At 53.3% G+C, this 26186-nt stretch overlaps 6 protein-coding genes across 6 annotated transcripts; 3 read left to right on the top strand and 3 right to left on the bottom strand.

Annotated features, from left to right (window-relative positions):
• Window positions 1-379: 379 nt before the first annotated feature.
• A1O1_06739 (uncharacterized protein) lies at window positions 380-2818 on the bottom strand (the record flags this gene model as incomplete). The annotated part of the gene is made up of 1 exon (XM_007727616.1): window positions 380-2818. The coding sequence occupies one exon, from the start codon at window positions 2816-2818 to the stop codon at window positions 380-382; it is 2439 nt and encodes an 812-aa protein (XP_007725806.1).
• A 4082-nt stretch (window positions 2819-6900) lies between these two features.
• Window positions 6901-8894, top strand: A1O1_06738 (uncharacterized protein; the record flags this gene model as incomplete). Its single annotated transcript, XM_007727615.1, has 2 exons — window positions 6901-7143; window positions 7200-8894. The coding sequence occupies 2 exons, from the start codon at window positions 6901-6903 to the stop codon at window positions 8892-8894; spliced, it is 1938 nt and encodes a 645-aa protein (XP_007725805.1).
• Window positions 8895-12445: 3551 nt separating this feature from the next.
• On the bottom strand, window positions 12446-17041 carry A1O1_06737 (CMGC/DYRK/DYRK2 protein kinase; the record flags this gene model as incomplete). The annotated part of the gene is made up of 3 exons (XM_007727614.1): window positions 12446-13546; window positions 13595-16616; window positions 16689-17041. 3 exons carry the CDS (start codon window positions 17039-17041, stop codon window positions 12446-12448), a joined length of 4476 nt encoding a protein of 1491 aa, XP_007725804.1.
• A 1367-nt stretch (window positions 17042-18408) lies between these two features.
• Window positions 18409-20257, top strand: A1O1_06736 (uncharacterized protein; the record flags this gene model as incomplete). Its single annotated transcript, XM_007727613.1, has 2 exons — window positions 18409-18662; window positions 18742-20257. The coding sequence occupies 2 exons, from the start codon at window positions 18409-18411 to the stop codon at window positions 20255-20257; spliced, it is 1770 nt and encodes a 589-aa protein (XP_007725803.1).
• Window positions 20258-20921: 664 nt separating this feature from the next.
• On the bottom strand, window positions 20922-22295 carry A1O1_06735 (uncharacterized protein; the record flags this gene model as incomplete). Its single annotated transcript, XM_007727612.1, has 1 exon — window positions 20922-22295. The coding sequence occupies one exon, from the start codon at window positions 22293-22295 to the stop codon at window positions 20922-20924; it is 1374 nt and encodes a 457-aa protein (XP_007725802.1).
• A 2288-nt stretch (window positions 22296-24583) lies between these two features.
• On the top strand, window positions 24584-26062 carry A1O1_06734 (uncharacterized protein; the record flags this gene model as incomplete). The annotated part of the gene is made up of 1 exon (XM_007727611.1): window positions 24584-26062. One exon carries the CDS (start codon window positions 24584-24586, stop codon window positions 26060-26062), a length of 1479 nt encoding a protein of 492 aa, XP_007725801.1.
• Between the last annotated feature and the right edge of the window lie 124 nt (window positions 26063-26186).

Genomic DNA, 26186 nt, shown 5'->3' with positions numbered 1-26186 from the left:
ACGATACGTTAATGTCGGACGGAGACACTCGAGACGTGGGATACGAGATAGCCATCAGAAGCATCCATTTCCCGACATTAATGAAGCTCGTCACTTTCTAACCGGCCTCCTTTTGGTAGCAATCTTCATCGTTGTAGAGCGTGCATGTGCTGAATAAACACACGCCGATAGTACTGATTACAGTGGTTCGGAATCCGACTCCTCACCGTCATCTACCGCTCCAAGAAGTATACACTGTCTGATCTCTACCGCAGCATCCAGCAAGAGGCCGACACATCCTCCACTGAGGACAAAAAAACACTGTGTGTGACTTGGACCCAGAACCAGAACCAGAACCGATTAACATATCATCATTCAATCGCAACAATCAACATCAAATTCAGCCATCAACGCCTTCGCTACTGAGCCTCCCTCCATCACCAGCGCTGCCCTTACTGATCCTCGTAGTCGTGATGGCGGGCATCATGACACCGCCATCCCTCTCTTTCTCGCCAATCTTATTTTTCTGCCGATCGACCATGACCGCATTCTTGACCTTTTCCAACAATTCCCACCCCTTGGCCACGACCTGGATGGCCCGTTCGACGATCTGATCGAACAGCTCCTCGTTGTCCTTGTAGAAGCCGCACAGCATGAGCTTGCACAGACTGGTCGTGGCGGTGGCCTGCACTTCATGCGGGAAAGTGGGCGAGAGGGCCTTGATAAACGGCGACAGAAGAGAGGTCATATTGTTGTTGTGAGCATTGCTGGTGTTCGCGGCGGAAGTATTGTTGACATCAGCCTCAGCACCGGTGGTGGTATTGGCATTGCCATTCGGAGAAGCAGACCCATCTCGAGCAGGCTGTGGTTGGAAGGCCGTCGGCCCTCGGGCCAGCAGGATGTCGCACAGGATCTGCAGCGCCATGACCTGGAGCGTGTCGTGGCCCTTTTTGAGCAAGTGCGTGAATAGCCGCATGTTCTCGTCCGCCAGCTTGGGTTCGAGAAGACAGCATAGTCCGAGACATTGCACGCCGCGCTCGCGGATGAGGATCTCGTGGGACCGCACGGCGGGGATGACGAGGTTGTCGAACATGCTGCGCAGGTGCACGTTGGATTGGAGGTTGCCCGTCACGTTCTGCAGCATGCATTGAGCGATGTGCAGACACTTCATGTTGATGACAATCTCCTTGACGGCTTGAGCTTCCTGTTCTTCCTCAGAGAGGTGTTTGTGCCGCTTGTTCGCTCTGCTGGCAGCATTCTTCGGCGTCGAGTCGGACGAGTCGCCGCTGACTTCGCTGCGTGCCGAAACGAAACTGTCTTCCTCGTTCTCCTCGGCCTCCTCGATGTCGGAAGACGCGATGTTATCGTGCACTTCCGCGATGGCTTCGAGCACGACCGAAGTAAATTCCCTTTCGCCTGCAGCGTCTGGGTTACAGACCAGTCGCAAGGCTTCCACTGTAAGCCGGGTACACTCTTCTGGTAGATCGGCCATGGATAGAGCGTGGCGGAGAAGAGAGAACATTTTCCTTCGCCCGACCTCGTCGGTGTAGTCGAGCGTCTGGGCAATGTGAAGTAGTTGTTCGACGATGAATTCTTGTTCGGCCTGTTCCGCGACCTTCTCGTCCGAGTCAGATTCGTTGGCACTTTGGACCTTGACTAGAAGGTCGTTGATATGCCTTTGCAGATGAAACCCCAGCCGTGTTACTTCTGGCATCTTGTCCTCAAGCATTTCGTGGCATGTGGGATCCTGGAGACAATAGTCGTTGAAGGTGCGAGCCATAAAGGCCGACTCGACGGTCAGGGTATCCCAGAATTCGTCGTCGAGTGTGATAGTCTCGCGGTAGTCACGTCGACCTGCCCAAAATTCCCTCATCGCTTCACGAGCAACGCCATCCTCGTGGCCGGTGTTCAGCGTATCAATCCGTTCCAACAATTCGACCAATGCCGGAATACTGGGTTTGTAGAAGCCGGTCTTCTCTGTCCTTGGTGATGCATCAGTCTCCTGATCTTGCTCAGCCTTTTCGATTCCCGACCCAGCGCAGTCCTCTATCCAGTGCTCTCGGAAGAGGCGGGCAGCGGCATTGCGCACCTTGTCATCGCGGTCCCTTAAACCCCACCTCAACAACTTTTCTCGCATTGACAAGGACAAATGTCGAAAGTCACCGAGCAACGGCAAGACTTTCGAATACACCGTCCGTCTTGTCGGGGCGTCGCGATCTCGGGCCCGCTCAAGGAGATAGGGGAGGGTTTTCGGGGTGGCGCGCAGTTTCAGGAGTGCTCTTCTCACGTCGGCATTCGTATCGTTCTGCAGCACATCGAGCAACTTGTCCAGTAGGCCGGGAGCAATATCTTCCTCCGAAGCCTGCTCTTCCTCTTCATTGTTCATCTCATCCTCCACGAACCGCCCGAGAGCCAAGACCGCCTCCAAGCGAATGGCAGGCACTTTATCTCGCAGTCGTTTGGTCAACTCATGTCTGATGACTTTGTACAGATCGTCGTCAATGGTCTCCAGCACTCCGAAAATCTGGGAAATGATTTGCGTCGCTCTGTACCGCACTGTTTTGTCTTTGGCGCATAAATACGGGAGAAGCCCCAGTAGAATGGAGGATGTAGGTTGTTTCGACCCGTCGGCGTTTTCAAAGTAGACGGTAAGAAACTTGATGACTCGATTTCCGGCAATTTCGGATTTGCTGATATCTAGCAGACGAAAGATGCATTGCTTGATGTGCGCTTCAAAGTCGGGCGTGTCTTTCAGTAGGCGCAGACGTTTTGCGAGGATTTTATGGCTGATGGTCGATCGCTGGGCGTCGGAAAAGATCTCTGCTACCGACATCGACATCTTGAGTGCGACAGCCAGCGAGATGCGCCGGCAAAAGAGTCGTTCTAGAGGCAGAGTTCTTGAGATGCGGTGCAGCGCAGTCGGTAGATACAGACACAGCAGAGTACAATATCTTATGTTTACATTGTGATGCAACGCAATTGGATTGGCTGAGAGCAGATAAACAAAGCTAGTCCTGAAATGGCAGCACCGGATAATCTGTTCTTCCAGAATCCGAAGCTGCCAACTTCCATCGCCATCACCTTCAACCCACTGACTGGCATGGTATCAGGATCTCCCCTGCTATACTAGTACTACGCTACCTACGTAGGTACTCAGTAGAGGCGCAATTCGCTTGACAATCACAGCTGATCGACTACCGCTACCCTGCAACAGCAACTCTGACGATCGTGATGTTTGATCTACAGGCACCCCAGGTACTCGTGATGATCATTTCGCCGCCCATAGTTAATGAGTGCCATGATCAGCAACGTCGGAAACCGAATCCCATTTTTCATCCGTTTGATAGCTGATCTCTTTGATCGCTAGTCTTAACGTTCGATCCAGGGTCTGTGATGACCAGACCACCAGACCGGCCCGGCCTCTTCCGACCATGGGTACCATACAAGGATCATCTCGTGGCCACGAGACGATCGCCATGAACAACAGTGATGGGAGCTCCGGCTTGACAAGCCCAGTGATCAACGACGTTAGGAACGTCCGTGGGAAAATTGGACGATACCTCTCTCCCACACAGCTTGGTCTCGAATCTTCCTGATGGACGTCTGTCCAGGTATGATTGAAACCCAGAACGCCGCAACCCTTGTACATGGACAGCACAGTGAGGCTCCTTCATCATGCCGAGGATTATGAATCAATTATCTCTCCATCTTGTCACAAGGCGGGTAGCGAGAGACAGGAAAGGCTCGATCCTTACCATATCGAAAATGCCTTCACCTCATCAGTCTGATGTTGGGAGACAAGTTTCCAGCATGCTCTGACGGGGCTCCCCATTGAGTCGGGTACCAACGACATCATCACCATCGTAGACGTTGAATTCATCCAGTTCTGATGACTCGTTAGCACGGTATCTTCGTCGGGCTGCAATGGGCTGTACAGTACTGACTGCGAAGAAAGGACCTTGCTTGTTCAACCGTCTGCAACAATCACACCACGCAGCCATGAGAAAGAGCACCAACTCGTTGACTCAAGTCCAGGCAGAAGAACTCACCTTGGGTACCTATCTTTCTATCCCACATCCGCGGCCCTCAGGATCTCGTGCGTACTGGCTAGTCCATCTGCCCATGCGGGTCTCATCTTGTCTCCCATCCGCTGCAGTTTGGTAAAGGCACGCTACGTAGTTGGGCACAAAGACCACGAGCAACCGAACCTGCCAGTTCAACACTCTGGTGAAGGTCGACGGGCTCGAGCAACAGCTAGGTATCTAACGACACATTCGGCATGTCAAGGGCGAGAAGAATGAAGATACCTCCGGTCGGATTTGCCGAACACGGAGAACTTATCTACTCTCTTCTCGCTCTTCCCTGGATTTTCTCGCTGTCAGAAAGCCAGAAGACACTTCGGGCTTGCAGTGGTCATGTTACACGAACATCTGGAATCCGGTCTCTGCGGCTCCACGTTCCACAATCTCAAGCAGCGTTTTTCCGGTCGCATATTGCGCACTTGGTAGTATTCGAGTTTCAAGTTGTTGACACAATGCAAGTCATTGTGGGCGGCGGTGGGCGGCGATGGGGGCGTCTCCTCGTACCACCTTTGCCCTCGTACTGACAATCAATCACTCAATCGCGTGTTCATGCAGTGTCGACCATGACCAGCACATATTCATGTCCCGATGCAGAATCGAAGCTCGTCAACCCGGAGCACGTCAATCAACCTGAGGGCATAGTCTTCTTCGAACCACCGGCAGTCCACCGCAGTTCATCTCGGCACGCATGATCAGAAGGTGATGGGTCACACCTAGCTGCCCACCTACTCGTGTGCTTGGAGCGCGGTGCTTGTGCACGGCATTATTACAAATCCGGCTTCGAGTCCCTACTCAGGGCTGGACAGAGAACAGAAATAAGCAGCGTGACTCCAAAAGGCCAGCCGTAACTCGGTTAGCAGTTGGGCAGGAATCCAAGTGAGACCAAGGGCGGTGAGTGGCCCGGCAAAAAAGCACGCAAACGAGCCGTGAGAACGAGAAACGAGCAGCCATGGGCAGGAAAAGTGAGGCGGCCAGCAAACGTGCCTGTTGTGATGCTTGACGCCAATCGGCCACCGAGATGCCCCCTGAACAGTCACTGCAACTCGTCCGCCTAGGCTAGTCTTCGCTTCGACGGTTCTCCATTCCGCAGGCAGCCAATGATGGCGATCGACAAGCCACCTGCAGGGTCGGAGGGATAGGGAGAACGCACACGCAGTACAGAGTGTTAGAGCGTGTGACAGATGGTCGATTGGATTCTTGAGCCCATTTTATGCTTGACAAACGCTGACAGGGGGTAACAGGCTTAAAAGGGGCGTGATTGTGCGTTCACAGTCCTCTGTATTCAAGAGATGCAGTGACAGGATAAGAGGAACTTGACAGTTTCCACTCTTCCCGAACCCGGTGGTGCCCATCAAGCCTCCTAAGCGATGGATTTCCAGGCCGTTCAAGTTGGCCGTTGAGGCCACCAGGGTCGAGCCGCGCCACCGCAACTGGGGTCCGGGAACACCCATGGCGAAGGAACTTGGGTAGGCAGGATATAGGTGTGGAACGCCCGGAAAAGTGGTGCCTCGGGGGCTGATTAGGCTCAAAGGAGGCCTAGAATACATCATTTCTGCCACCCTGGAAATTATCCACGACCTAGCTCGCTACCTAAGGTACCTAGGTTCCTTAGGTACTGGGTACGTGATGTCCACCTGCAGCTACCATGGAGCCGTGTCGCTAGAGTCTGTTAGTCAATGTACCGCCCAAAGCCTACAGCCAACCTGGTAAGGATACAGGCTCTACAGGCTCCCTGGGCTCCCTGGGCTCTCTAGACCCCGACTAGGATGCTGCATCCCTGGCCGGACCTCTACCAAGCCTCCCTGGCCCTTTGACCCTTGTGACCACCAACGAGGCCACACCCTCCCATTCCTCAATCACAAACCAATCCACCACCATCACAATGACGGGACTTTCTGCAGCCCATGAGGAATCGAAACGCGGCTTAGGAGGCCATAGCATGATGCAAAGTGTCACCGGCGTCACCAGCTCCACGATCCGCAAAGCCTCCGACGTTTGTGCTTCCAGCTTCCACCTTGTGCTTCTCCTTCTCTTGCTGCCCACTGTACTGCATGATTTGATGAAGATAGAGCCAGAGAGACGGGCTTCCGGGAACCTGAACGGCTGGCTGGCTGATTGATGCTTGACCTCTTCTCTTGTCACCGCATGCAGTGCAGTGTCTGCATCTCTGATCTCCGAACTGGCTTTGGTCATCATCATCACCATCATCACCAACATCCCCATGCCTTCTCCCCTTCCAAGCCTCCCCCATGCAACACACGGCACGGGCATCTCAGATGATCGCCTTTTCCGGAAAGAAGAGAACATCCAGGGGCCCGACAGGGCAGAAAACAGTGAGCAGTGAGCAGTGAGTAGCGGGATCCCTAGCCAAGCGTCTGCAGTCGCTTGTATTGTGCTGCGGTAAGTATGGTGGTAGCTAGCTGCTGCCTCTATATCATCCTGCAACCCCGCTACTTTTCCCTCCCATCAGCCTTCTCCTTACCCATAATTCCCCCCAATTGCTTCTTACCGCTTGACTTCATTCTTCCCGATCCTCTTCTTTTGACTTTGCTTATCTCTACCATTCAGTTGCACTGTTACGCCTTGCTGTAAGGCTTCGACTACTTCGATAGTCAAAAGTGACACTAAAATGTGAGCATTGGATTTGACGGGGAGATACTACTGACATTTCCCGGGTCTCAGCTGCTAACTTGCTGCGCTGTCTAGACTGGTCATACCACCCCACCACCACCACCACCACCACCACCACCACCACCTTTGATCCTCACATTACCTTTGTCTTTCACACATCCACTCTTGGTCCTGTCCCTTACTCGGTCTTGTTTGACCTCCCGACAACATGGATTCTGGCGCCCTCATCGAAGTCCTTCGGTCGTGTCGAGCCGTCTACCACCAGGACCATCAACATCTATCCGCCGCCGAGCGTGAAAAGGGCTGGTGTCAATACTGGGATTCCATCAGTAACGCCCTCAAGGACTCACCGTCGTCGACCACCCAACATGGTGTATCGGTGGCCCAGAAACGATCTGCGTCCCGCGCGATGGTTGGTGGTATGGAACCTGCATCCAAACGGACTGACCCTGTATGTCCTCCTGTTGTCTGTGCTCCTTTCTTGGTTTGACAGATGAGGCGTAAAAGGCTTCTTCCATGGCCTCATCGGCCCCTTCAGCACCCATCCTTGAGCGCCGCATCTCAGCACCTGTTGGTCCTACCGCCTCGAGGCATCAACCAGGACAACTGTCCATGCGTCCCTCCGCTTCCGTCCCAGCGCCGACGTCGGCAACCATCGGACCCATGCCCATTCCTCGTCGTCACAACAATGGGCAACGGCGAACTTCCACGGCTGCATCCTACCCACATCGGTATAACGGGCCCAACCTGAACTTCATCGAAGAAGTTCAAGACATGTCGCCTTCCGACTTCCTCGCCAAATCCTCCGACGACTACCACCCACAGACCATGGCGTTGACACCACCACCCACCATTGGTAAGCGGGGTGAGTTGCTGACCAACCAAAACATCTCTCAGCTCATATCACCGTATGCCGCTGTGGCATTAGAGTCGCCGGAGGTGTACACTCCGATGACTGCCACCAGCGATTCGAGTCTCATGGCCGGTACGACTGTCGCGTCGGAGCCGATGACTCGAACCAACACAAATGATGTGCTCTGCGAAGGCTTTGGCATGTTTCGCATGGACTCGGTCTCCGTGTCGAAAGGACCCAAAGCCTCTTACATGCTTGCTTCGTCTTTTCCTATCGTTCCCGACCCGGATTCCACGCACTCGTTTTCCTTTTCTTCCGTTGGAACCGACTCTGGTTACAACCCTGTTACGCAGTTGTGCTTTCCCGATGATGAGCTTCACTCATCATCGTCTCCTTCTAGTACTGAGATGAAGGATTCGCTTTCCACTGGAAGCAATACTTCATCTGTTTCTGTTTCTCTTGCGTCTCGTTTGTCCACTCGCGAGCCTCTACAGCAGGAGGTCGCTCGCCAGACTAACACAGTCTCACTGTCACGACCTCTCGCCCCGAAGATGGAGCGTTCCAGAAACGCTTCGTCGTCAGGCTTGGAGTTTCCCGAGCCCAAGCTCGTGGCCGTCCAGGCCGAAGACGGCACAGTAAAGCACAAAGCCGAAATCACTCGCACTGTCCGACAGCAGCCTCCGCGTAAGACGACCTTTTGTCAGTTCTGCAATGACCAACCTCAGGGCTTTCACGGCGATCATGAGCTACGTCGACACATTGAACGTCACCACAGCCAAGTCCGCCGAGTCTGGGTCTGCAAAGACGCCTCGAAGGAAGGCAACTTCCTGTCCAACTGCAAGGCCTGCCGCAACCACAAGACCTACGGCGCCAACTACAACGCTGCCGCCCACCTCCGTCGTGCCCACTTCAACCCGTGCAAGAACCGCCGTGGGGGTCGTGGCAAGAAGAGTGAACATCGCGGTGGAATGGGAGGAGGAAACTCTCCCTCCATGGAAGTGCTCAAGAGTTGGATGTACGAGGAACTCGAGTTGAACGTGAACGGCCGCGTGGTGGTTCAAAATCTGCATCCTGAGACTACGACCACATTCTCCACCGCGGCGGTCGAGGAGTTTGTCAACGCCAACTCCAATTCCAACGACATGGACACCTCCGACTTTGAGATGGGCTGCAACATGTCACAAGAGGACATGTCCATGGCGGGCCTGACTTCCGATCCACTCTATTTCGCCAACGTTATGCCCACCCAGGCTTACCTCAGCCACTCGGCGCCATTGAATGCTGGCTACGACTATTCTCGCTTCGGCGTGCCTGATGGCACCGCCCTTTCCTATCAAATTTCGACATGATTGACGACAATTGGACATGATTATAGAGCAGTCGACCCTTTTCCTGTGTTGGATTGGTTCTTGTTTGATGTTCAGGTCATGGGATCTTTTCGATGGTTTTGTTGTGGTTGTGGTATACAGATACAGATCTTCAGCTAGACAAGTGTCGGGTTTCGGAACCACCAAGGCCGTCCCAGTGGACAGGCATGTTGCAACACCAGGTTGCCTTCTTTGTTGATTGTATGGGAGAATTTACCTTGAGGGCGTTGACGGGTTAGTCGCTCAGCGACTACATTGTATTTCGGTCCATTTCTGCTTAATGAGGGCGCCTTTGAATGGGTCAGCCCAAAGGTTTATGCGATAGGTTCACGACGTGAATTGAAGAATAGGAACCAGTTGTCCCCAGTAAATTTTTCCACACAGTGACGCGCGTCCTGACCAGTGACCATATCGGTGTAGTGGTCTATACCCATTCTGTTGGTTCCCTTACTTTGTCGACGATGGATCGGGCGCCAAACAGATCGGGCTGATTCGTGAGAGGAGATCGTGGCTCGGAGGAGTGGCTGAGCGGTTTGTGGCCAATTAATGCCGGGAGGAAAATATGAGATGAGGGACTGGGAGCATGCATGAAACGCAAATGCGCGTTCTCCTCGACTGTCATGACTCGAGGCGAATCCTGTATTGAGAATGATTGGCCTCAAGAAGTGGCGGTCGCTTAACGGGGGTGTGGCTCAGCAGCCAAACCGGATGTCGGTACGTAGTGTGCACTCCGAGTCTGTGCTAACAGATTGAACACTTCTCTTACTGCATCTGCGCCCGCTAGGCGCCTCGCCTGGAACCCGTTGCGCAGGGAGACGGTCGATACAGAGGTGGGACCCGAGGCTGGAGTCGACATCGAATGTGCGCTGCGCGATTGCAGTATACTACCTTAGTACGTACTAGTAGTATGGTGACGCGTCAGTATTTCGTCGTGATTATGCCTTGGATAGTACCTACATGTAGGTATAACTCTGAGTATTTGCCTTATGCATAGCAGCTGCTAAGAGGAGGGAGAGTCTCAACGGTCGATAGACAGGCCCATAGTAAAGAACACAGCACTGCTTAACCGTAGCGAAGAGAAGTGATTGATCGGAATCAGATCTCAAACAAACCTGGAACAAAAGCGCACCACACCCCTTTAGAGTGGTCAGCTGAGACTTGCAAAACAGAAGGAAAGTGGCTGAGGTCATTCTGACTGAGCATAAGTTGAACCGCCTAAGCCTCATCTACAGGGGCATGATTCACAGAGTATAGTACTCTCGTACGTACAGGGGGAGACGGACGACTCTTCCCGGGACCCTCTTTACCTGGAACTCTTTTCTTCCAGGTTCTTCCAACCACTGCCACTGCCACTGCCAGTTCCCCGGGCGCCAAGCGCAGTTAAAGATATTAAAGATATTAAGCCTCTCGGGTTCGTATCGGGCTCCGGGATCCGTGCCTCCAAATCATCATCACCTCAATAATTACTACCACTCACCACTCACCACTCACCACTACTACTGCTACGTACTATAGTACTATAGTACTACGCCTGCGCCTGCGACAGCGGTCAACGTCCTCTCTCACCGTTACTCTCTGACACTTGTGACCATCTGTTCTTTCATCCAAGACAGTCATCCATCATCCGTCACCTCACTACTCTTCGATCCATTCAGTCACCAAGATCAACCACCGACACACAACTTGAACCACTCACTCGCACTCTTGTCTCTCGACCCTCACTACCTACTTGTCTGCCTCCCTACCCAACTGAACAACCGCGATGGCGAGTCAAGACTACTACGGCCATCAGGGCGGCTACCCTCAACAACCTGGTCCAACGTAAGTTCCGCAGTTGAGCCTGGTTTCTAGTCCTGATCTCTGTTCTCGATTTATCTGTTCCTTTCCTTACCTCCCATACCCGTCGGCCTGAAATTTCCATATTGATCGTCTTGTCTATACATGCGAGAGTCCCCTGTATCATCCTCGTCTGCAAATCGGCCTTCCAGCTAACATATTCCTCTCTTGTCTCGCAGTTACCAACCCGGCTACGGCGCTCCTCCACAGCCCGGCTACGGACCCCAACCCGGCTACGGCGCTCCTGGGTACCAACCTGGGTACCAACCAGCGTACCAACCACAAGGTCCTCCGCCGATGCAAGCACAGCCGCAACCAGTCTACGTTCAGGAACGAAGAGGCGGTGGTGATCAAGGATGTCTGAGCGCATGGTGAGTAAGAGCAATACACATACACCTACAGATACAAATACAACCCTGCCTCTCTCCCTCTACGGATCTCGATCTCTCTCCCTTACTCTCGCATACTACCCTTTTGTCGAACCGCCAATGGAACAAGCAACCCCTGATGGGGCTGACGCTGACCTTCTCTTTTCACACACAGTCTTGCCGCCCTGTGCTGTTGCTTTGTCGCCGAGGAAGGGTGCGAATGTTGTGCCGACTGCTGCGAATGCGCCGAAATGTGCTGTTAATGAACTGAAATCTCCTCTCCAAAGAAGATGACGGGGAAATAAAATAGACTGTGACATGAGAAGAGTCGAGGTCAGTCATACGAAGCAGGGGAAGAATGAAGGAATGTCTTGCCAGTCTGTCTGGGGGATTCTGGTGTGTTTTCCTCACCACACCCAGAGACGCGACGCTTTTTCTTGCCCGGCCTCGCATTGGGGACAGATCTCTGGCCAGTCAATCCATCGTCGTCTTCGATTTGGGTCCGAATACACAAAAGGCATGCTGAGTCCATCTCCGAACTGCACATTTTGGTGCCGGCCCGTTGTGCGCTATAGTTGTGGTGTTTTGATCTGTCCGGCTGGCCGACCGGTGCAGCGTGCGGCCTGGCAGTCCTCGACAGGGCGGAAGGCTGGCTGCTACCATGGATTACGTTCAGTACTTGCTTAACAATACGATATTTCTATTCACAACCTCTGAGCATATTCCCTGCAACTCTTCTCCCTCGGCGAAACTGCCACAGATTATAGTGGAAAGACAGTCGACAGCATGGACACGAATGCTGCTTTAAAAAATGGTCTGTGGTAAGCCGGCGAGGCGCCCCAATCTATGAGGAGAAAATCGACTCCGGGAATCCCATTGTCGTGTTGTATCATTTAACGACTCTTCGTTGTCCCTGAGGCGGAGATCAAACAACTGTGGAAGCCAGACCCGACATCGTTGCCTAGGTATTTGTACAGTGCAGTGCGTGGTAGTGCTAAGTGCTTCTCCTTTTCTCATCCTTATGTTCAAAACAAAGACCAAAACTGCTGGTTTTGGCGCTTCTTGCAATGGTCCCTCCAAAGAGCAAGCAGACCGCCATCAAATGGGTATATAGAACTGATTCTCGCAATGGCACCCACGCCACCGGCCCAAGCCTTACCCCTGTTAGCCTTGTTCTCCTTTCTCCTGTGCCTGCCTGTCCACTTAGGTCTTGCCACACTCCTTTTTATATCTTCATTACTGATAGTCGGAGATTCGTTCCCGTCAACGTCAACGTCAACGTCAACATTGGAGACCCCTCCTGTAACTCATGTCTGGCTGTGCAACAGCCTACTTGACTAGACTAGCCGCAGCCGCCGCGGCAGCCAAGTCAGACCTTCCGCTCATACTCCGTTGACCGACAGTCAATTTCGTCAAGCTGGGGTTCGATGCCGAAGATGTCATGGCTGTGTGTGAAGCCCTTTTGGCCTGCGAGTGGGCCACAGTGGCGGCTGTGCCAGCAATTGTCGATTGCCGTCTTGCCCCAGGTTTGCTGGGCGACGTCTCCTGCCGACTGCCGACTGGAGCCTTTAAACTGGCCATTGGAGGTTGTGGCAAGGGCCTGGCGCCACCAGAAGTGGTCGTAGAGTTCATCCTTTTGATCGGAGAGTTCACGGTTGTAGCGACCTGCCTCCTGGCATTGGCCGAGCTCAATTTGATGCCGGTAATAAATTCGTGCTTGTTCGCTTCGTGAGGGCTCATGCGTCGTGATGGGTCCCATTTCAGACACCTCGCAATGAAATCCAAGAATGCGTCGTCGTCACATTTCAAGACTTGTCGTAGATCCTTGGAGCTGGGCCGTCTTCTCTTCCCTTTCGAGGAAACTGTCAGTCGAGGCTTGCCCATTGAATCGAAAAACAGTTTCTTTCGACTACTTTTCTCGATCAGATGCTTTTCCGGCGGCCCAAACACCTCCATGATACAGGCCAACTGTTCCTGCTCATTCTCGCCAGGGAAGATTGGGTACCCTGTATACAGCTCTGCCAGGATGCATCCGAGACTCCACATGTCGATCGGCATGCCGTAAGACATTCCAAGGATCACTTCGGGTGAACGATAGAACCGTGATTGGATGTAGGTGTAAACCTTTTCATTTTCGAAACAGCTTGATCCGAAATCGATGACCTTGATCTCAGAATGCACAGGGTGGGCGAGAAGTATATTTTCGGGTTTCAAATCGCAATGAATCACCTTGTGCTGATGCAGCAAGACCAGACTCTGGAGCAATTGTTTAGTGAATCGTCGAATCAGCTTCAAGGAGAATCCTCGGAAATCGTGGGCCTTGATGAATTCATAAAGATTCATGCCTAGGAGGTCTGTGGAGATGCAGAGGTGACCTCGAAAGTAGAAACTTTGATCGAAATTGACGACGCTGTGCTTTTTATGGGGGTCCTGTCGTCGTGTTAGATGTTGAATTTCATCTTTCCCATTTTCACTTACCCATTCTTTCAGCTTTTGGAGAATGTTGACCTCCACCAGCGCCTGTTGGTGAAATCTCTTCTTGTTGCGAATGATCTTGACGGCAACAAGGATTCCTGTCTTATGGTCCACACAGCGTACGACTTGGCCAAAACTGCCTTTTCCCAGGAGATCCACGACTTCATATCGATATGCGAGATGGTCGCCTTCGACAATGTTATAGTCGCCTCGGTCATCATCGTATCCGAAGTTTGACGCCGCCGAACTCAAGTCGCCAACGATTTTTCGCGTATTGCTAGCTCCGGCGAAATAAATGTCGGCGTAATCCACGATTTCGCCCCGTTCGAAAATGTTCAAGTCGAATGACCTGGCAGCCGTGTCGGCCGACAGGCGACGAGCCGGTCGGGCTCTTGCTTGGAGAGCGTCGAGTTCGCGAGCAGCCGATTCAAAGTCTTTTCTCTTGGAGGCAAGCTTCTTCATCTCTTCCTCGGCAACCATATCGTCACGATCAAGAGCAGGTTCCTGCTGGCGCTGGCCGGCAGGTTTGGCAGCAAGAAGACTATGTGTGCTTGCAGACAGAGATCCTGACCGGTTTGCATGCGTCGTTGAGGTCCGGTTTGGCTCTGTTGGAGGTCGGGTGCTGGAAGAATGTGACATGGAACTATCATGACTACCCTGACGCTCCGGGCCATTGTTCATACTTGAAGTGGAGGTTTGTCTCCTTGATCTGATGTATGATGGTCTTTGAGACGGACTACCGTTGGCGGTTTGAGGATTAGTCCAACTCGCGGAGGCCGGCAGTTTTGGAGGTGGCATGTTGTCATATTTGGCAGGATCTTTGCTCTGTTGAGCCGGCTCTGGGACCTTCTGTTCACTTCGTTTACGACTGAGTCTCCTCCTGAGTGACGTAGAGAACCCCGTCTCGCTTTCTGAGTGCTTCTCCGGTTGGTTCTGGACAGAGCTCGGAGAGACGTCAGCCTTTGGCGTGACAGAGGAGCTGGGCACCCGAGGCCCATTTGGTCGTGCAGCACTTGCATTCCTACTTTGTTCTGAAGCAAAGTTTGGTCGCATGTATGTCGAAAAGTCATCATTGCCCTTGGGTAAAGAGGACGAGACAAAGGGTGAAATATTGCGATGGCTCGCTTTGTCCGATTCAAAGGTAAAAGGAGGTAGGCTGGGACTGCTGTCGCTGGGAGCTCGCAAGCCGTCCGACCGAAGAGCATGATGTGAAGTGCTACTTCGAAGAGCTAAGCTCTCTTCGGTAGCTTTGTGTCCGCGGGAGAAAAAGGTTGCTTTAGACGCTGTCATCGGCGTACTAGGGGTCTTCAAGGCACCACGAGACCCCGGGGGCGTTCCTGGTCTTTCATTGGACTCAGTTCTTGCGTTCAACGACCTGATCTTTGCAGAGGTAGGGGTACTCAGCGGCAACAGGTTCAGAGGTGGTAATCGCAGCGTATGGATGCTCCTTTTACTGGCTTTGCGCTGTGGTGGGCCTTTGGGTTCTGTTTCCATATGGGGGCTCGGCCCAGGGGTATGCGTGGACGTACTAGGGGCTTGAGGGAGTTCCAGTGCGTTCATCGCATCGCCCAATGCTGAGACTCCGGGACTGGTGGCAATGGCCTCGTCAAAGGGTGGAAGACTGGAGGACCGGGCCGAGAAGAAGGGTTGATCTAGTTCACTCCCTGGCGACTCGTACGCCTTGGGTATCGCCGGAACTGGAGGAACTTCCAATCCCTGAGTAGTAGTGGTAGAGGTCTCAAGCCGGGGCTTAGGCGCTGGTAACCTTGAAGAGTTCGTCGTCTGGGATAGTCTTGCGGCGTTGTTGACAAGGTTGCGAACCGAACTATAACTAGTATTCGACGACAAGGACTGACCCGAACTGTATGATTTCCGGTAAGGATCGGGTGTGGTCCTGGAAGATGACGGCGTTAGGCTTTTGCGAGTCGAGGCAAGGGGCGACTGTAGATCAGGCTGAGGCAACTGTGGTACCGGTTCCGGCTGCGGAGTCGGAGGAGCTTGAGAAATCCTGCTCTGAGGTATTGGTGGTGCTGGAGGAACCATCGACATTCGTTTCATGCGGCGTGCGTCGGTCGGGCTTACAGTTCGCGCTCCCAGCCCTGTGGCATGATGGGGCATGGCAGATATCCGTCGATTTCGATCACCATTTGCCCCTGGCGTGGTTATCATCCCCGGCGTTCCGCTCCCACGCGTCGGGGTATGGTGGGCGCTACTGGAAGTAGACTTCGAGATGTCCGGTGTTCTTGACGGCGTAAGCAGGTCTTTGGATGCCTGCCTTTTCGGGGCCAATGATGCTCTTGACCTCACCGTCCCAGGTGTCTTGCAATCTTCCGCACCGTTTTCTTCTGCTGAGCAGCCGAGACTCCTCAATGACAATGCTTTTGCACTTTCCGCGCTTGATTTCCTCCCGCCGGCACTGGGTCGCCTTCTCACCGTCGACTTGCCTGGTGGGTCCGGGGGAATGAAAGTTCCAGGACCCACGGATTTCCTCGGAGCTGTGGCACCACTATTGGGGTTGTTGAACGAGTTCGGCGGGAAATGACTTTGTCTCCTGCCTCGAAGTATCGACGTTGCAGTAATGGGGTCCGACCTAATCGAATTTCGGGACGTGTTGGAGGCAGTGGAACTTTTGCGAGTTAGTGGTGTCATGCCCGAGCCTCTGCGAGCAGGCACGGGGATTGCAGGCTGGGCCTGGGACTTCTTGTGGTCGGTGCTGGGTGTATCAGCCGAAGGGGGAGCTTTAACGTTGGTTCCCCGGCCAGGCAGAGGGAAATGATTTAAGCTCGGCTCTGTGCCAACAATCGTATCTTGAAAATCGTCAAAGTTGAACGTTGGCTCCACGAAGTTGCCGAAATCCAGCAATCCATGTCCTCCACCTTCCGACAGTTGTTTGGCTTGTATTGATGCGAAACTGAATCGTGAAAGGTCGTTGATAGATAACTCGTAGGCGTAAGGATTTTGGGAAGTGACGGCAGAGGGACCTCGGAGAGAGTTGAACTGCGGAGTCATGGGATTACTGGCAGTCCTGGCAACAAGGAAGCAGGAGTTAGCATTGCAGACACAAGTATGGAAGCCGCGGCCATCAGCCATCACGAACCTTTTGCCCGTTCCGTGATCCAGGGGTCGAGGACCCATGGGGGCTCTGGCGCTGGGAATGGACGACTGTCTTCGCCGTGCGGTAGAGGCTGAGTTGGAAGACACATTTTCACCAGGAGTAGCCTTCGAAACGGTGTTCATCGAGGCGGCCGGGAAGGAAGACGGCGGTTTCTTCGATGCGAGATTGTCTCCTACATTGTGTGACAGTGTCGGTTGGGATTGGTTCGCTGCAGATATCCTTTGCATCAAGCCCGTACTACCACGGTCCGAGTCATCGGCTCGGCCAGAAGTTGTATGTTTTGGCTGACTGCCGGTGTTCGTGTTGGAGCCAGGAGCATGTTGTCGGTAAGGCATGGTAACAGCTTCTCCCTCCAACCCGCTCAGGTCGGGCTCTTATATCCCAATCTCTTTCACATACGGCCCCAATGCGTCGACATTGGACACCCTGCGGTGGTCAATCCATTGAAAGAGTAGACTTCCCGCGAGTAGAGGAAGGTCAGTCGGCCCTGTCGCGACCACAGACGAACGGACCAGGGTATGTCGTGGCTGACAGAGCGGAAGGGGAGGACAAGAGAGACGACGCGTTGCGCAGGAATGCCGTCAGGGAGATCCGATCTTCCGGCGAACAGGGGCAAGGAGGGAGGAGCAGCGCAGGGCTCTCATCGACGAGCCGCTCAAGACGAGTTTATACGAGAATGTTGAGGAAATATTGTTGATGGCGTCGTGGTAGTAAGGGAGTGAACGCTGTGGTGACCATCATCAATTGCCATGTAACTGCGTACTAATAAGTGCAATGCAGTTCTGTGTACAGTGCAGCGCAGCGCAGCCGAATGTCAGGGTGCGCCCGGGGTCTGGACTACTCGTATTTTGGTACGGGAAGAAATAGTGGGTGGATGGGCAAAGTAGGTAAGGTAGTTGATTAATTAATGCAGCGGACGAACAGGGAGTCAGTCAGGGGACAAGGAACAGGGGCGTCGCCCCGGGTACCTGTCTACTACCTGAGTTTGCATAGGCAACGACTCTAATAGGTAAGGCTAGGTGATCGTACGGGCGGGGATTGCAGGCCAGGAGTGCATTAACGCCAACGCTCCAGCCAAAACGATCGACCGTTAGGGCCTGGCTGCAGCGGTGGCTGTTCTCAATTGGGCCTGTTGCTGGACGCTGGATGCCACCTAAAGTACCTAAACTATTTAGCTACCTAAGCACCTACCTATAACCTGCGGCCACTTGTCGAATCGCCCACTGGTAAATCTAAACACGCCAACTCCTTCCTGCGTTGTGGTCGATTGCTCCTCGTGAACAGATCAACCTCAACTCGATGGCGACACGAGTCAACTGGCAAACTCCGAGACGTAGACATTCGCACATTCGCCACCCTAGAGCAGCAATCGCTTCGTGGAGAGATTTCCTTCAGGAGGTACTAGTTGGATAGGGAGGTCGCCAATTTGATAGGAAGCTTGCGGAGCTGGAAGCTGGAACCCCTGAGCGGCGAGAGGCGGTGAGAGCGTCACGTGTAGGCAATCACATCAGCCAGCACATCACGTGTGTCTTCCACCATCTCAATCTCAACGACATGCCTACATCACCATTTCCGTTGCCCAACTTGAAGGCATCATCGCCCGCCTTCCAGCATCACATACGTTGGAGAGGTTCCACTGCCGCCATCCCGCCTGCGCTTCGCTAAGATGGTCACAAGATAGCCTGTGCAGAGGACGTCCAATATGGATGAATACACTGCCGATGCCTTCGCCAATCGAGACGAACCGGTTCCTCTCATCACAGTTTCGCAGAACGACCTCGGTGCATCGTCATCAGATGCGGACACTGCGAAGCAGAAAGGGAGATTCAGAAGTGCATTTTCTTCGTCTACTAGTGGTTTGAGAGCAAGGGGACAAGAATTTGTCGCGGCTCAGGTCGAAAAACATGGACCAAGTACAGGAGCGAAGTTGCCGCTCCAGGATATGCTCTTTTCCAAGTATGGCTTCCATAGGCCTTTTGTTTCTGCGGTTTATAGCTGTCTTCTTTGGTCTCATCCGGATCTGACCGTCATCTAGGCTCCTGCAACAAGTAATCCCTACTGAAGAGGTGGACGAATCGGACAATGCCTCACCCGTGGACCGACGCTCGTCGAAATATGTCGCCCGGCCTGCCTTCAGCCTTCCTGTGATGACAAACAATTTCCGTCGCTTCAATGCGCGTATCGGTATTGTCTTCGTCTTTCAGAACCGACTCATCCGCCTCTTCACATGGCGTACACCCACCCACACTCTATCTTTTCTCGCCACGTATACTTTCGTTTGCCTCGACCCCTACATCCTTGCGGTCGTACCTCTTGCCGTAGCCTTGCTTTTCGTCATGGTCCCAGCATTCGTATCGCGGCATCCTCCTCCCCCGGCGCAGAAGACCGTGTCCAGCACAACGCCGTACTACCAGCAAGCTTATACGGGCCCGGCGATCGCTCCAGCCCCGACCATCAAACCCGCCAGCGAGACGTCCAAAGACTTTTTCCGCAACATGCGCGATCTGCAGAACAGTATGGCGGACTTCACCACCGTGCACGACACAATGGTGAAGAATTTGGCCCCTGCCACGAACTTCAGCAATGAGACATTTTCATCCCAGCTCTTCCTCTTTCTCACCATCTTGACGACTCTGTCGTTCATCACGGCGCATCTTCTCCCGTGGCGCCTCATTTTTCTGGTTGGCGGTTGGGGCTTCACAATCTCCAGCCATCCCACAGCGCAGGAGTGGTTAACGAAAATGCAACAGCAGGCTGAAAAGCAACCACCGCAGGCTCCGAATGACGACAAGCTCCAACAACAGCAGTATATCAACGGAGTTCCATTGCCCGCGACCCCAGCTGCCCTTCAATCGGCATTCGCGGCCTTGTCGCAGATCACGCTGTCGAGCACGCCGGAGACGCGTGAGGTCGAGATCTTCGAGCTGCAGCACCGTCCACTGCAATCGAGCACGAGCGGCAGCTCTGGGGCTGCCGCAGAATGGCAGCCACACATGTTCACTGCATCGCCATATGATCCGCTTTCGCCGGCCCGTATCGCAGGCGATCGGCCGCGGGGCACACGATTCTTCGAAGACGTCGTGCCGCCTGAGGGATGGGAATGGGCTAGCAAGAAGTGGGAACTCGACCTCCAACCCGGCGAGTGGGTGGACGAGCGACTGATTGTTGGTGTCGAGTATGACGTGCTACAGCAGGACGGCGACGTATCAGACCAAGGTACCACCTCCGGTATTAGCATTGACACGGACCGCCGCGGCAGCGTGAACCTTGACTTTGGTGGCTGGGTATGGGACTTACCCCCGGCGCCGGGAAGCGGGGTGAATCGCGATGACGACCTGTGGCTGGCGTACGGTGACTACAGTATTCCCTCCACGAGTCGCGACGACGAGAAGACGAGGAAGGGGAAGGAGAAAGATAAAGCCCGCAAGGCCAACCAGGTCAAGGACTGGGAGGAGGCCACGAGGCTGGATAGTCGCGGCCGTACGGGCGAGTGGCGACGCAGGAGATGGGTGAGGCTGGTCAAGAGGAAGACTGTGGAAGGGACGACATGATATGAAGTTTCTTCATTGTATGACTGTATGTTTGACGATGAGACTACCTATGCAAACACAATACCACAATGCAGCTTTGCCTTATTGTACTACTCGTTATCAGCCCGAATAGGTATTGACAGATATGCCATTGTGTTACAAAGCTTGAGACGGTGAAGAAGCCTACAATCGGGCTCCTGGAGTCGAAAGCTCATTTTCAGACATTGTCATTTTTTATGCTGTGCTGTCTCTGGAAGGTAACTACAGTACACTGCGATGCAGGGTCGTACCATGCCTTTGGATCTGATGTGTCACCTAGCCCAAGCAAGTAGTTTTCTGTGATCTCTGCCCGTCATATCGGTGGCGTTGACTTGTATCTGTATCAGTGTGGCCAGATCAACTTCCCGGAGAAATCATCTGCAATGACCACAGATGCTCCCTCGACCGTGGGCACAGCTAGCTCCGTGACCTCTGTTCATATCCTCTAGCACAAGCACATCCAGCCTGCGTGCTTTTTCAGCTCACATTACACATTGCTTAGAGTCTTTGGCTCCGAATTTGTCACCATGAACAGTCAGTGGTTGACCGTCTGTCTTCTTACTCCTCATTCCATTCGGCTAGCGCTATCGGATCCACAAAGTCGGCAGTCGAGATTGTGCGCGATCCCGAGTCCATTCAGGCACGCTTAGACCATATTCTCGGAACCGACATGAGTGGTGTCTGCACGGGGCTGCTTGTCCTGCTCGCGAGTCTGGTTGTTGTTGTTGCTCTGTGCATGTAGCATGGAGTCCCCCTCACGTCCGGAGAGAGTATCCAGAGAGTCGATGAGGTTGAGCTCACGATCGAATTGGCTACAAACTGACTTGCGGTTGCCACTGTTCTTGTCCGAGGCCATGTCAAGGACATAGGACTCCGGGCGAGAGCCAGGGAGGGTACCACTAGTGAGGGTTGGGGAGCGGTCGAACGGGCCGGGACTGGACTTTGGGGGAAATGAGGTCTTGTTGACGTCGGACTCAGGAGAGTTGACTGTCATGAACAGCGAGCCAAGTGGGAGAATAACATAGACAGAAGGCAAGAGCATGATCTCCGGGAGCATCACTCCGCTGCTGTTGGGAATGACCTGCAAGATGCAGAAGATGACTGTGTGGAAGATGTGATCAGCAAAAGTCGTGCAATCAGGAACCTGGCCCAGGGCTCGCTTGTACTCACATGGCACGACAAAAGACTGTGCACACAGCAGACCGACCAGATTCAGTGCTGAAGCAAAGATGTTGTGACCCTTAATGACTCTGGAAGGGCGGCGCCAGATGATGTCCATGATCGAGCAGATCGAGACCAACGAAAAGCTGCCAATGCTGATTGCATAGGTGATCAGGTATGCGTTCCGAAGACGAAGCAAGGCCGTGCCATCGGCCAGCTCAACGGGTTTGCCAATGTACAAGATCTGCTGGATGTTGAAGGCCATGCAGATTGCGAGAGCAATGACGGCTGCCACGATGAGATACATGAGAATGATCTTGTAGACGATGATGAATCGAACCCGGATGCCGGTCATCAAGCCCTTGGCCTGCAACCAGAGGCAAATGGTTGCGAAAATGAAAGCAAACCAGGATGCAACTGCGTTGACGGCATAGACTGCGATGTACTTTCGCGGCCAGACACTGGAGCTGGTGTCGAGCGTAACGTAGGTGTAAGCAGAGGTAGTGTTCAGACCGGGAGTCAGAGCCGCAATGATGTTCACCATGAGATGGCCGAGCAAGAAGATCAGACCGACGAGGAGGAAGCAGTGGAAAGGTGTGGTTCTCTTGTGGCTCGGGGTGAGAGCAAGGAGGTAGATCAAGGTCGCCCAGCCCAAGCCAGCCGCCAGTCCTTCGCTCGAGGCATAGTTGACATTGATGTGATCCCAATTGTCGAGGAGACGCCAGGTGGTTTGATTGAAAGCAGCGCTGCTGTAGGTTGGGACGCCGAAGGCCGTATCGTAGTAGTAGCCGCCAACTCCGGCCGTAGGATAGCTGGTCGGAGCGGTAAGCGTCAGTGCTGGGATGATGCGTGCAGCCATGACTGCTGGAGATGGGGGGGAAGTGGTCTCGAGAGGAAGACGAGGTCGTCGTCGATGAGGAGAGGAGTAGAGCACGTAGCTGACGCTCCTGGAGATGCTCTCGAAGGATAGGCAGAGGATAAATAGTTGGAGGATGAGATTGTGGTATGAGTGAAGAAGAGGGTGTAAGGTGAGAGAGACTGGGAGAGTGATAGAGTGGGCGACGCAGGTTGATGGAGAAGATTCACTGTAAACACAGACAACGACAGAGATTTCGTTGACGTCCTTGTGTTGTAACTGATTCTCATTTCACTTCAACCTCACTGCGTGCAAACATGAGGCTGAACGCAGGCAGCAAGGTCGCCGGCACGATGTTCAGTCTGCCTGCGCTCTCAACCTCCCCACTGTCATCATCACCAGTCACAACTCACACTCACAACCACGCTCAATACAGTCTCTCTTCCTCCTCCCTGTCCTCTCCCTCGCTGCTTATGAAGCTCATCACATCCACATCCTGTCTCAGCCGCCATATCATCGCCGCCACGGTGAAGAACGAGATGGGTTGACATCAGAGACATCGAGAACAATATCAACAGTCCTTAATATTGTCCTCCAGATCTACCACAACCACCAACCGCAGAGACTTACCAGATCTAAGATAGACCTACTCAGCCAACGAATTCATCTCACCTACAGTCAATTGCTTCCTTCTCGGAGGCTGCGGGAAGTGTGGACAGCCTTGAAGAGAGTGGGAAGAGCAACAATCATGAATGTTGCTGAATGCTGCTTCTGCACAGCGCAGGCCCCGATACTTCACCGTATCATAAATCCTTTAGTACGGGGGATCATTCCAGTATTCTTGCCAAGCGGCCAGCCTTGACAACATGTCTCGACGTCAAAGATCTACCGCTTCTGCGTCAATCCTTCACCATAAGAGAAGAGCAGGCCTCGACCTATCCGAAAGCCCTCTGTTAGACTTCAGAACGCTCCCTGTGGCAGTGGCTCAGATGGCTAAGACAATTTCACTTCCTGTGGCAGTTCAAACGCCGCTGGCTCTGCACTGTGAAGGCGGTCCCATGATGTATTGCGGATCTTCTCGCAGTGCAGCACAATGTCCTGCAGGCCGTGTCGGTCATGAACAGCTTGGAGGTGAGTACCCTTACCTTAGTAATGACCGATAGTCCCTCGATGTTCAAGCCGTACTGGTCCATTGAGAATGCGCCACCCTTCCTGCGGGCGTTAGATGCACCTGCTTCCTGATCGATTAACTCCCGTGCTCGTCTTCCGGATGACAAGCTTGACGCATTGAAGGTGGCCAGAGGACGGGTCTTTTGTCACAAACTGAGATGTACCAGCCTGACTCCTACCTACCTTTTACTTATCGCAGTTTCGCTGGACCTTCCAAGCATCAAAGGTGCCCTCGGTGGCACGCTCCTGTTTACAGCGATCAGGGTTTCGTTGAGGGCAATGGGCAGTTGGAAGCCCGAGACCGTTTCCCTCTGGTAGGCCTGTTGTTGCAAGACTTGCCTGGACATCCATCTTTGGTAGATGTTATCCAGCATGGGTGAAGTGAGTCTATGCCTTCGACATAAGAACCCAAACTGATACTGACAGATAGTTGTGACACTCCCACTCTCGTAACAAGGCTGAAACTAGATGATGCCAGCTGCATAAGGCTCAAGATGGCAGGCACCATACATGTAGTACTATTACTAGTAGTACTACTAATGCCCAAAGTTGTATTAAAGGACAGGCAGCAGCACAATCGTCTTCCAATCTCAATCAAACATTTCTCTGTCTCTGACTTTGTTTGCCTTCCACTTGATATCTCTCTGTTTGTCGCTCAAGTTGTTTGAGTTGGAATTCGCCATAGGTCTCAAGATGGTGGCCGTCTTTCTCGTTTACACTACCGCCGCAGGATGTGAAGTCTTCGCTGAAATGCCACTGGAAGAGAATTCGGTCATTTATTACCTGCCGAACGACCCACAAGACAGCGGTATCGACGTAGCTGCAGGTCCTGATGAGCATCATTGTCTCCTCTGTCTTGGTCTGCGGTCATATGCTGCCACTTGGGTCAGCCACTGATGACTTGAACAGAGATTCACTCCGACTTTGTTCTCCTCCGTGCGATCGGCAAGACTGATGGTCCTTGTTCAGTGCTCGGTGAAAATGGTACAGAAATTGCCATACCGTTGTCAACGTCGACTCACCACAAGTCTTTCATTCTTCGAAGCGACGATCAATTCCTCAGTCCTGCTGGGCGCTGGGCAATCCGATGGGATGATGAGCAGGGAACGATATCGAATTCTATGCGGCCGCCACCCCTTCCTCTTGTCAGTGGCTTTGGAGCAGATGAACCTGAAGAGGGTGATTCACCAGGTTTCATGCACGAAGAGAAGGGAAACTCTAGTACCGCTAGCCCCAGCCCAGCTGCAACCCCGGCCTTTGGTTCATCTCCTTCGTCAACTAAGCCTGGGGATCAGTCTGGTATCTGTACAGAGAGCTCTAAGCCGAGCAAGGAACCGCCAAGCAGGTCACCATCTGCGGATGCCACTGAGGAAGCGATCATTTCTAGAGACAAGAATGATATGATTAAGTCGCAAGAGGACAGCCAACCTGATGGCGCAGAGAAGAGCCCGGAGCTGGAGTATTCAACGCATCTTGACAAGGTGGGAAGCCCCGGCTTGAGCGTGGCAAGTCCGAGAGAACGCAACATCCCCGAAGAGAACGCGTGTCCAGCGGGTGATACGCCCTCACCTACATCGTCAACAGTTCCGGCAGTTGACACACCTGACAGCAGCCTTGACTTGGCTTCAGACATCTCGGAAGAGCGCACAAAGAAGAGAAAGCTCATAGAGATGGAAGAGACTGACCTTGACTTGGACAGCATGCTCGCTCAATCTGCCAGCACACATGAGGACGAGCTCCATGGCACGATTGTCGTGACGCCCCATTCGAGGCCAGAGGACATCGTGCTGACACCTAAGGATTTGAGATCTCGTAGCACTTCTTTGAGGCCTCAACGCCGGGTTTCGGGAGAGAATATTTCGAATCGGCAACAATTGTTGGAGGATCCACAGGCACAGCCAGTGGAGAGCTCTCCGTCTGGCGTAGATATCGACAAGGGGCCAGTTGTTATCTTCAGCAACACTAATATCCACGAGAAAAAGACGGTAATGCGGTCTTTCATCTCGATTGGAGGTCACATTACAACCTCGATTAACAAGGCCACTGTACTTGTTATAGGAGATGGGCCTCTGAAAAAGACCGGAAAGTTCATCATGGCGGTCGCGATGGGCCTCCAAGTGGTCACAAAACAATGGATCTTGACATCAATTGAGAAACGGCAGTTCCAAGATATTCGTGAATTCATCCCTAATGATCCCTCCCGGGAGCGAGAATGGGGGTTCGGTTTAGAGCAAGCGATCGCACAGGGTAAACAAGGTCTCACCCACTTACTTGCCGGCACCACTGTCATATTCACCAGACAGCTCAAAACGGATCTCGGAAAGAGCCTTGAGCGAGAACTATCCCAGGTTGCGACTATTCTGGGAGCAGAGGCGGTAAAGCACCGATTGCCTGCGCTCAAGGACAAAGGAAATTATCAAGGCAATGAACTTCTCATCATAGGAGCACCGCACGATCCTCAAGGCGCTCATGTCGGACGCCTAGGGCATAAGCTGTTCAGTAAAGACATCTTGACGATGGGGGCTCTGAGGGGGGAAATCGACAGGGACTCCGGGGAATTCAGCCTTGAAGTTCCTCTGAAGGCCGAAGAGTCGGATTGAGAGACAACTCGGGTACAGCTGTAAGGGGCGACAGGGAACAAGGGCTTGACCAGCCGTCCAATCGACGGACATGCTTTACTCCACGCACGGCTGGCTGATGTCTGATGAAAGAGACTGCCGGTCA

The sequence above is a fragment of the Capronia coronata genome, assembly GCF_000585585.1.
Source record: "Capronia coronata CBS 617.96 chromosome Unknown acBCG-supercont1.6, whole genome shotgun sequence".
Classification (NCBI taxonomy): domain Eukaryota; kingdom Fungi; phylum Ascomycota; class Eurotiomycetes; order Chaetothyriales; family Herpotrichiellaceae; genus Capronia; species Capronia coronata.
Note: the sequence above shows the minus strand (reverse complement) of the source record. Positions and strands in the feature narration are given on the sequence as shown.